This window comes from Rhinopithecus bieti, unplaced genomic scaffold, assembly GCF_001698545.2.
Source record: "Rhinopithecus bieti isolate Rb0 unplaced genomic scaffold, ASM169854v2 scaffold_23096, whole genome shotgun sequence".
Classification (NCBI taxonomy): Eukaryota; Metazoa; Chordata; class Mammalia; order Primates; family Cercopithecidae; genus Rhinopithecus; species Rhinopithecus bieti.
In genome coordinates, this window is record NW_016810891.1 from 1,005,189 (window position 1) to 1,016,786 (window position 11,598).

General features: G+C 41.0%; 1 protein-coding gene across 1 annotated transcript; it reads left to right on the top strand.

Moving 5' to 3' along the window:
• Positions 1–7,119: 7,119 nt before the first annotated feature.
• PCDH20 (protocadherin 20) lies at positions 7,120–11,592 on the top strand. The gene is made up of 2 exons (XM_017893224.1): positions 7,120–7,614; positions 8,659–11,592. The coding sequence occupies exons 1-2, from the start codon at positions 7,483–7,485 to the stop codon at positions 11,383–11,385; spliced, it is 2,859 nt and encodes a 952-aa protein (XP_017748713.1). The 5' UTR covers positions 7,120–7,482; the 3' UTR covers positions 11,386–11,592.
• Positions 11,593–11,598: the final 6 nt, after the last annotated feature.

Here is an 11,598-nt window from a genome sequence, read left to right on the forward strand (position 1 = left end):
TTTAATTCTTTTTATTTAAAGAAAAATACCATAAAAGATATTGTTTTCCATGGAAATCTGCCAATTTCTTTTTCTCTTCTAGCTGTTTTTGTCCTTTGCCTATGTGACTGTTAAATTGCACAAAATCTAAATTCTTATCTACATTTGTTTGACATTTTGAATTCTAAAATAACATATGAATATTTAAAACAAGTTTTAATAAAATTTTATCATTAGAAACCAATTATTATTCATATTTCATTTAAATCTAGTTAATGCAGAATGTATTCATAAAGAGAAGCAATCCACAAAAAAACTGCTATTACTGTATTCTAAATAAACTTGATATCAACTGGACCAAATTTTAATATTATCTACAATTAAGAAATGGTGAGCCTTTAGGATATTTACAATTTCATTATCAAGAAGCGAATTCTTTTCTCCAAGTAAATGTTTTATTGCCATATAATTCTAAATTGCTTATACAAATTCTGTTACAAAACCCACATTCTTTTCTTGATAATTCAAATAATTTGGAAAAAACAGAGTACTCACTGTTTCAGAAATATTGCTTATGTACATTTTATTGAAGTTTATAATTGTTTAATTTCTCCGGATGTTTAGTAGTTTTGAAATGGTTCTGTTACTATCAGATTATATGCATTATTTATAATGTGTACATATTCATTATTCAACATATGTTCTTGCTTCAGTTAATGTTAGAATATCCCCTATATTTGTTTTAAAAGGCTCACCAGCATTATAATAAACTAACTCAGATTTTCCTTGTTCCTCCTAACTTAGCCACTTCCAAAGCTGTGTGACCACAAGCAACCTACTTAACCTCTAAAAGCCTTCTATTCCTCGTCTGTAGAATGTGGTCATCATTAACTTGCAGAGACTTTGTGAATGTTCAATGTAATGTCCGCCATGCACTTGGTGAAAGTTAGGTGCTGAATATTGCTGGCTGTTAGCAGTAAATGAAATTGAGGTCAGCAAACTCTGTTCTCCTTCTAAAAGATACCAAGAAAGAAGTAGCTAGTAATCGTAGCTTTTCCTATTTTCATCATGGAAATATTGACTACGTACATCATTGACAAAGTCTTTTACTGACCCTATGATACTCACTCAATGCTTTGATATATGCCACACATGCTGAGATTAGAACATTCATGCAGTTTTCTAACAATCGCACTTTAGACTCACAGAGTCAGATAAAAGAGATTTTATCAAGCCAGTCGAAAATCTGTTGATCTGTATAAAACATTACTTGAGCATAAATTTTCACTAAACTTTCCCATATGCAACACTTAAATTTATGAGAATGAAAATAGGTATCTGAAGAAATAGATGATCGGTCTCCTAAAACAACATTTAAAATTCTTTCTCTCCTTCAATAGATTTGTTTTGGCGCTGACCTAATTTCTATGCTAATTCATAGGGTTTACGATTGCTTTATTCTTTGCACAGCCTGTATTTTTTCCTTCTTTCAAATCTCCCAGGGACTGACTCCAGGAAGTAAGGCACATGCATCATCAATAAACCGCATTTAGTTAACTGTTCTTTATTCGGCAACTCCTGATCCACTTTGTGGATTTTCTATGCCCTTCATTTCTTTCCCTCCTCAATCCCACCACCTTTCTTTTGATGATTTCACTGCTCATTATCACCTCTACCAGAAGTGAGAAGAAAGAATGTGAAATTAAAATAAGTTGAAAATGACTTTTAAAATTCATTTTCAGGATAAGGAGGAAAAGTTGAAAATGTTAGCTAAAATTAGGCCTGGGGTTTTCTAATGACTTCATACAGTTATTTTATCCCTGTTAAAGTGATGCTAATTGAGTTCTGAAATGAAAGGACCCTTCCACCCTATCTTATTCTTTCCTATTGGAATATATAGGGAAAGAGGAAAATGTAAAATCTATTTACACAAAGTTTTCTAAAACATAAAGTAGTCACTAGGACAGAATAATGCTTACAAAGGTCCCATTTATGAGTTGCACAGTACAGCAGTAAATGTTTTAGAATACAAGTTTTATAGTGAATTAGCTCATTTGCACCCTCTTCATGCAAGTGTGTAAATGTATGTTTATTTACTAACTGTCCAGCTTTTTTAGCAAGAGGCCTCACTGCTGATTCCCTATTAACGTCACTATTAATTTCTGAATAGTGTAGGGAAATGAAGTAGGAGTTTTAATTTTGTGTGATATACTTAAAAGTAATTAGTACTTCAGTAGTTACTTAAAATATTTGTAAATATTTGCAAATTTGAACAAAGGAATAAAATAAAATAAAGTTTAGAGTAACTCTTAAGATCAAGGCTTTTGATCTTAAACATAGATGGTTTAAAAAATATACTGGTTTTATAAGTTATCCTCTAATATCAGAGTAATCGTGAGGTTAAAATCTAGTACTATTATAAGAAATGGGAGTATTTTCATAATTTGAGTCAGCTATAAGTCATCTTTCTTACTGTCAACTAACATGTAAAATGAGGGTTAACTAGGTGATCCCTAAAATTATCCAAGGCTTTTCAGTACTTTCAAGTATACACACAGCTATGCACACATTATATATTTTACATGTATATATTGGGAGAAGATTTAAGTTAGCCACACAGCTTAGACAAGTTGTGTCCACATGTATGTATCTATTTAGAAAGTAATAATGGACTAAAGAATCCTTTCCTTCAAAAGGCATCATATAACACATCTATGCCTCCAGTTGTTTTTTTTTTTTTTTTTTTAATTTTAAATGAGTGGTAAATGTTTGTTGAATAGAAATACATTTAAATGTGTGTGGGCCCTTTATTTTCTCATTCAGATGAGAAAGGCATACCAGAGTAGAAAGATCACATATTTTGAAGGTCACAGATCAGGCTTTGGACAAGCATGTTATGTATGGCTATAAAGTTGGTATAATAACAACCATATTATAAAACTGCTATGAGGATTAACTGAATTACATATGTCAAGCACTTAGTAGCATGTTTGAAACATAATTGACACTAGATAACCAATCTATCATTTCTCAGATATTGTACTGGTTTTTCAGATGTAATCAAGCTCTTAAACTTGATGATTGAATCAAAACCGAATAGAGATATAATATTTCATTGTATATATATATATTTATTATATGTTACATTTAGATGTGGTATATTTTACACTTTTACATAGGTACCTATATATTGATAATATATTTTGTGTACACACATACATATATTTTAATTCATCAAAAGGGACTTCTAATTTTAAATATTCTATTAACAAGACAAAAAAAAGAAATGGCCTTAAAATAAGGTAATATTCTGAACTTATATTTATTTGCAATTATGAATTAACCAGAACATGTACATGGTTATGGTTTAAATATCTGTGTATATAGTGATTAGATGAAACTTTGTGTATACCACAATACTGTTAAACTAATCTAAGTGGAAGCAGAATTAATTGAGAAATACAAATAAAATTACCTGTAAAGCATAGTGCTTAAAAAAATTTTTTAAAAGATTTAAAACGTAAAAGTTTAATGACGGTATCTTTTTTTCTTATTTTTTTAATTAATTTATTTTTTTTTTGAGTCAGAGGTTTGCCCTGTAGTCCAGGCTGGAGTGCAGTGGCGATCTCGGCTCACTGCAAGCTCCACCTCCTGGGTTCACGCCATTCTCCTGCCTCAGCTTCCGAAGTAGCTGGGACTATAGGCTTCCACCACCACGCCTGGTTAATTTTTTATTTTTATTTTTTTAGCAGAGACGGGGTTTTACCATCTTGCCCAGGCTGGTCTCGAACTCCTGAACTCAGACGATCCGCCCGCCTCAGCCTCCCAAAGTGCTAGGATTACAGGTGTGAGCCACCATGCCCAGCCAAAGATGGTATCTTGATATATACTTATAATCATGCTCACATCTTTATAATGGAGATAATAAAATTACAAACAGAAGGCTTGCAGTAAATGAAAAATAGTATCTTTTAGTGATAGAATGCAATAAGTAATAATCAAGATAACCTGTGTATCAGCATGCAGTGTCTGTTGATGCCAGATATGAGATAAGCCATTTTATGCATATACGTGCATGAAGTGTGTCAGGGTCTTTTTTTATGAAATTGAAACAGAGAAGTTTGATGACTTGTCTAAAGTCACACAGAACTTAGCAACAACCCAGAGAATGTCATCCACTCCTCTGGCTCAGTTCAGTACACCATCTATTGTATCCTGTTGTTTTCCTTTCTATAGGAAAAATAGGCTTGGGAGGCGTATAATCTAACTGTTCTTCTAGATCGATTTTTACAAAACACCTGGGAAGCAGGCCCAGAGCAATTGAGATGTCTAAGAAGTTCCTAAGTATTATTTTCAAGGGACTAATAGCATAGAAGCTTTCTGAGTCATCGTTAGAAATATGTGACACCAGAAGGTAGGTCACAGGTTGGCATCATAAGGAATAAGAGTTTGGGAATGCTTTCACAATGCCCAGAGAAAGGATACATGGGAAGAACGAAGTCTATTTAGTCCTTTTTATTTTATTTAAGCCCAATTTGGGTGTAAACATGTGTAAAACGTTGTTTGGATTTTCAGAGAGGAAAGATAATAACAAGTAGGTCAGTGAATGGTTTGAAATGTAGCGTGTAAGGTATTGTTCAATATTATGCCAAGATCCCCCAGTCTTGAGGACAAACTTCCATGCAGGGACTTTGCAATCACCATAGTCACTTAAAGCAAATGTGGTTGTTAGTGTCATTCCAAACATTATTTTCAAGATGTGTTCAATTCTTGTGTTTCAACTTACATGAAGAACTTTTGCTATAACTCATGTTTATGCTTTTTAGAAATGCTCTAGAGAATAATTATGGCCAAATGAGTATATTTAATTTCTTTTCAACTTAATAAAGGGAAGTATGGTAATAACCTTTTCCATAGAGACCAGCTGGGTGACAGAGTCAGAAGACGAAGATTCTGCTGGTGTGGGCTGGGGGAACACTTTAAAAGGAAGTGCATCTGTACTACAAGCATCCACTGCAAGCAGGCAAAGGGAGAGTAAGGGGCCAGGGAAAATTAAAGACTTGAGATATAATTATAAAGAGAAAATGTCACTTCACTTGGACTATCATCATAAACAATGGCTCCTGTGCAATGTCCTTATAACAAAGGAAAAATAAAGAAAACGCTTCCCTATGTTTCTACCAAAAAGGTGGATGATCTTAACTTGTTGGAGAGGGCATGACCTGTGAGCAGATAAACAGCCCACTCTGCTGCTCTGTCTAGATGGAGAATTGTTTCAGATTGCAGGTCCTCTGACTGCTGACAGATTGCCTAACTCTGGCCATGGGCCTCCAACTTCGGGAAGCTGTGGGTATTGTGTAAAGATGTAAGTTAAACACATTTCAGAAGCAGCTTGGTACTGATTTGGGGAGTCAAGTATGTTTCAATTACAGACCTCAAAGTAAATGTTTATCAATTATGGCAAAAGTTCAGCTGTAGGGCAGAACCAGCAGCTAAAAAGCACAAGGAGGGGGATCATGCTTCCCTGACTGCAGTTTGTTTACCAGCCTTCAACTTAGATGAGATGTGCATGTTCCTCTGAGAGTGTGTGTGTGGTGGGGGCCCGTGGGGGGGGGTGGCAGTGGTTGGGGGCTGAGGTTTACCACTTCAACCACTTCATCAGTGCTCCATTTTCACTGTAAAGAGTTTGAAGGAACTGATTTTACCAGCCAGTGAACCCGACCAATATAATTTAAACAATTATATGCCAAATTTTTATATAGAGAGACTTGTGAACTCCATATACAGCCCCATTTGCACAATAACAAGCTGTTACCCACCAGGTGTTTTGATGTAGTGTGTTGTCCATATTTAGGACTCTGTCTTTAGGATTAGTAGAAATGAGGAGAAAATAAGAAGGATCAGAAGCAAAACAGTTAGCTCAGCCAAGTAATTTAGATTCTAGCTAGCATTTGGTGGAAGAGGAAAATTGAAGTAGTTCCTACAGAAAGCATATGGAAATCAGGTATCAAAGATCTTTTTCCATTCTAGGCTCAGTCACTCGTCATCAGTATGTGAGGTTTTATGTTTAGGACTGTGCAGAGGATATCTGGAAGCCTAGCGATGAAGAGAAATGTCTTCTCAAGGAAAGGCTGAATCATGGGCTTTTCCATTACTTATATGGCAACCTGCAGATCAAAAAGTGTTTCAGAGGCTTAATGTATTGGAGTAACCCACTAGCCTTGATTTTATAAATGAGGAAACAGAAGCCCAGGAGTTACGTGATTCCATGTTACATAGCTATACAGTGTCAAAGCCATAGGGGATATACAAGCATTTGGCAACACACTGTTCCACAATTCCTTTATGAAGGACCAGTTTTCCAGTAGGCAATCCAGGAGAAAGAAAGAGAGAGAGAAAGAGAGAGGCAGGGAGGGGGGGAGAGAGGGCAGGAGGGATGGAGGGAGGGAGAGAGGGAGGAACGAAGGAAGGAAGGAAGGAAAGAAGGAAGGAAGGAAGGAAGGAGGGAGGGAGGGCGGGAGGGAGGAGGAAAGAAGGAAGGAAGGAAGGAGGGAGGGAGGGGAGGAGGAAGGAGGGAAGGGGAAAGAGGGGAAGAGGGGAGGGAAGGAAGGAAGGACTAATTTGAAAAATAACCAATTTTTTACCTAGGCTTCAGTGAATCCCTCCCCCTCCCCACGCCAATTTACCACTTAGATAAATGTGTTAAAAATTACTTGCAGGCAGAACTACTTGTGTTACAGCACAATTGTTTCTACTTTCCTCTTGGCTCTTCCCCGCATCCAGAAGCCACTACTGCCTCTAAAATAAGACCACAAGGCAGACACCCAGAGACATCTGAGCCTCCAACTAGTAAACTAGCAGAAGCTTTACCACTGCCCACAGCAAAGATTCAAAATTGGGGTATGTCGAAACCTTCACTGAATTCATATTACTTTTCCGATTCACCCTATGTTACACAGAAGTTGAGATTCCTTCCCTCCGCTGAGAAAAGTGCATTTTCTTTCTCTGTGCCAACACTGCTGGATCCGAGGCTCCAGGAGGAACTGGTGGCAAAGCGGGCGTTTTGGGACAGCGCCTGTGATTGCTCTGTGACTTCCTCTCTCTGTTACATCCATATACAAATGCAAGCTTATTTATTTATTTATTTTAATTCTCCTTCTCCTGCTAGCAACCTGTGGACTTGGCATCTGACTGGTGCGGCAAGGAAGGAGGCCAGTGGGCAAGCGTTACTGTACCCAACCCGGAGGTGCCTCTTCGCAGTCTTCAGGAGCAGCTCCCCCATTCCAGCTCCTCTGGCAGGGTCTGGAGTTACCTGCGTCCGCGGCAGGAGACCATGAATGTGCCCTTCTGCCCCCTTGCCTTTCTGCCCTCTTTGAGTTCCCGTCTTTAATTGAAGAGCCAGTGACTATTGGCTGAAGTTCCCCCAGCGATTTGCATGAACCGAGAGGGAGTGTCTTCTGCCGCCCTCCCTTCACGAGCGCTCTGACTGCAGCCTCCCAGGGAATGCGCGGCCAAGGGAATGCGCGCAGCTCGCGGGCCTTGGGAGTGAGCTGGTACCCGGCGACCTGGCACCCGCGCCTGGATATGGGGCGTCTACATCGTCCCAGGAGCAGCACCAGCCACAGGAACTTGCCGGTAAGGGTTAGGATCAAGGAGCCCCGCGACCCAGACAAGTTGCAGTATTGTGAAGCAATTTCCACTCGGATGGTTTTTCAAACCTTCTACCTTCATGTAAACTTCACAGGAAGGATGGCACGGGGAGGGAAGGGAGTTTGGGATAATGTGTCTTCCTTTTAACAAGGAATAGGGAAGTCCTTGGGTCATGAGAGGAAGTTTCTGAAGCAAGAAATGTATTCAGATAAGGTGGAGGGGATCGGGGGTGCGCTCAATCTGCTTGAGATACAGGGGTTCAGGATCGTTTCCTGCTGCTGGCGTCTGGCTATGAATGCCTACTGCAATTGACAGATTGTTTTTGCATAACCGTTTTCCGCGTTTACTTTGCTTCCCCCTAGGGGAGGGGCGATTAGTGACGGCTCGGTAAGAGGTGGAAATCCAGATCCTTTCGGTTTGATTTCAGATGTGTACTAAAATACAAATCACTCTTTCCAATCTAAGACCTAAAGTGTTGGAGGTGGAGGAGGGAGTGTTAGTCGTTTCTCCGTATTATTATTATTGCGATTGTGGTTGTTTTTGCGGTTCTCCTAGTGTAACACACTGCGTGTTCCAGCACTCTAATGGCAGACTCTTCAAGGAGAAATAAATTGCCCACCTTTCAGTGCTCTCTACTACCAGCCCCCTCCCTCCTCATCACCTACCCTGGGTTTCCCTGTCGCGTTGCGCAGTCTCTGGGTCGGAATCCTCTCCACTCTGGCGTGTTTCCAGGGATGTTTTATGGTTTGGGATTCTGAAGTTAGCTGGATGAGGGTGGTGATGGGGAAACTAGGGGGGAAGGCGGGGGCGGAGGGGACAGAAAGTGAACAGGAAAATTAAGTTTTGGAGACGACATTGCCCCACAGATCTCCCTTTGCAGCGGGGTTCTTCTCCGCCCCCGTTCTAACTAGAGGTTTTGCTTCTGGGAACGGGGATGGGGACAGCAAGGATCACAGGTGCACTAGTTTCTCTCTCGGACCCCTATTTCCCCGTGTGTGTAATGAGCTTTCTTCCCTCCCCCCACGCCAGCATCTGTTTCTGTTTTTCCTCTTCGTGGAACCCTTCAGCTGCCTCGCGAGTCACAGCCGGGCCACCGAGCTTCTGTACAGCCTGAACGAGGGACTGCCTGCGGGGGTGCTCATCGGCAGCCTGGCCGAGGACCTGCGGCTGCTGCCCCGGTCTGCAGGGAGGCTGGACCCGCATTCGCAGCTGCCAGAGCGCACCGGTGCTGAGTGGAACCCCCCTCTCTCTTTCAGCCTGGCCTCCCGGGGACTGAGTGGCCAGTACGTGACCTTAGACAACCGCTCTGGGGAGCTGCACACTTCAGCTCAGGAGATCGACAGGGAGGCCCTGTGTCTTGAAGGGGGCGGAGGGACCGCGTGGGGCGGCAGCGTTTCCATCTCCTCCTCTCCTTCTTCTGACTCTTGTCTTTTACTGCTGGATGTGCTTGTCCTGCCTCAGGAATACTTCAGGTTTGTGAAGGTGAAGATCGCCATCAGAGACATCAATGACAACGCCCCGCAGTTCCCTGTTTCCCAAATCTCGGTGTGGGTCCCGGAAAATGCACCTGTAAACACCCGATTGGCCATAGAGCATCCTGCTGTGGACCCAGATGTAGGCATTAATGGGGTACAGACCTATCGCTTACTGGACTACCATGGTATGTTCACCCTGGACGTGGAGGAAAATGAGAACGGGGAGCGCACCCCCTACCTAATTGTCATGGGTGCTTTGGACAGGGAAACCCAGGACCAGTATGTGAGCATCATCATAGCTGAAGATGGTGGGTCTCCACCACTTTTGGGCAGTGCCACCCTCACCATTGGCATAAGTGACATTAATGACAATTGCCCTCTCTTCACAGACTCACAAATCAATGTCACTGTGTATGGGAATGCTACAGTGGGCACCCCAATTGCAGCTGTCCAGGCTGTGGATAAAGACTTGGGGACCAATGCTCAAATTACTTATTCTTACAGTCAGAAAGTTCCACAAGCATCTAAGGATTTATTTCACCTGGATGAAAACACTGGCGTCATTAAACTTTTCAATGAGATTGGGGGAAGTGTTCTGCAGTCTCACAAGCTCACCATCCTTGCTAATGGACCAGGCTGCATCCCTGCTGTAATCACTGCTCTTGTGTCCATTATCAAAGTTATTTTCAGACCCCCTGAGATTGTCCCTCGTTACATAGCAAACGAGATAGATGGTGTTGTTTATCTGAAAGAACTGGAACCCGTTAACACTCCCATTGCGTTTTTCACCATAAGAGATCCAGAAGGTAAATACAAGGTTAACTGCTACCTGGATGGTGAAGGTCCATTTAGGTTATCACCTTACAAACCATACAATAATGAATATTTACTAGAGACCACAAAACCTATGGACTATGAGCTACAGCAGTTCTATGAAGTAGCTGTGGTGGCCTGGAACTCTGAAGGATTTCATGTCAAAAGAGTAATTAAAGTGCAACTTTTAGATGACAATGATAATGCTCCAATTTTCCTTCAACCCTTAATAGAACTAACTATTGAAGAAAACAACTCACCCAATGCCTTTTTGACTAAGCTGTATGCTACAGATGCTGACAGTGGGGAGAGAGGCCAAGTTTCATATTTTCTGGGACCTGATGCTCCATCATATTTTTCCTTAGACAGTGTCACAGGAATTCTGACAGTTTCTACTCAGCTTGACCGAGAAGAGAAAGAAAAGTACAGATACACAGTCAGAGCTGTTGACTGTGGGAAGCCACCCAGAGAATCAGTAGCCACTGTGGCCCTCACAGTGTTGGATAAAAATGACAACAGTCCTCGGTTTATCAACAAGGACTTCAGCTTTTTTGTGCCTGAAAACTTTCCAGGCTATGGTGAGATTGGAGTAATTAGTGTAACAGATGCTGATGCTGGGCGAAATGGATGGGTTGCCCTCTCTGTGGTGAACCAGAGTGATATTTTTGTCATAGACACAGGAAAGGGTATGCTGAGGGCTAAAGTCTCTTTGGACAGAGAGCAGCAAAGCTCCTATACTTTGTGGGTTGAAGCTGTTGATGGGGGTGAGCCCGCCCTCTCCTCTACAGCAAAAATCACAATTCTCCTTCTAGATATCAATGACAACCCTCCTCTTGTTTTATTTCCTCAGTCTAATATGTCTTATCTGTTAGTACTGCCTTCTACTCTCCCAGGCTCCCCAGTTACAGAAGTCTATGCTGTCGACAAAGACACAGGCATGAATGCTGTCATAGCTTACAGCATCATAGGGAGAAGAGGTCCTAGGCCTGAGTCCTTCAGGATTGACCCGAAAACTGGCAACATTACTTTGGAAGAGGCATTGCTGCAGACAGATTATGGGCTCCATCGCTTACTGGTGAAAGTGAGTGATCACGGTTATCCCGAGCCTCTCCACTCCACGGTCATGGTGAACCTATTTGTTAATGACACTGTCAGTAATGAGAGTTACATTGAGAGTCTTTTAAGAAAAGAACCAGAGATTAATATAGAGGAGAAAGAACCACAAATCTCAATAGAACCGACTCATAGGAAGGTAGAATCTGTGTCCTGTATGCCCACTTTAGTAGCTCTGTCTGTAATAAGCTTGGGTTCCATCACACTGGTCACAGGGATGGGCATATACATCTGTTTAAGGAAAGGGAAAAAGCATCCCAGGGAAGACGAAAATTTGGAAGTGCAGATTCCACTGAAAGGAAAAATTGACTTGCACATGCGAGAGAGAAAGCCAATGGATATTTCTAATATTTGATATTTCATGGTGGAATAACACGGAGAAATGTTTTAACTGACTTTGGATCTTCATCACCTAAAAAAGGAGTGTGTTGATGGCAGTTCCAATGAAGGACAACTAATTTATAACTTGTTCTATGTTGTAAATAGCTGTTTACAGGTTTTTAAATTTAAATTCAGAGGTTATAAAATGTGTACAGCATTTTTAAGTGAAAATTAGTACTAACAGCTA

Coding starts and splice junctions, on each gene's coding strand:
- PCDH20 (XM_017893224.1), top strand. CDS start 7,483: ATGCGCGGCCAAGGGAATGCGCGCAGCTCGCGGGCCTTGGGAGTGAGC. Junction 7,615..8,658: donor CCAGCCACAGGAACTTGCCG/GTAAGGGTTAGG, acceptor CCCCCACGCCAG/CATCTGTTTCTGTTTTTCCT.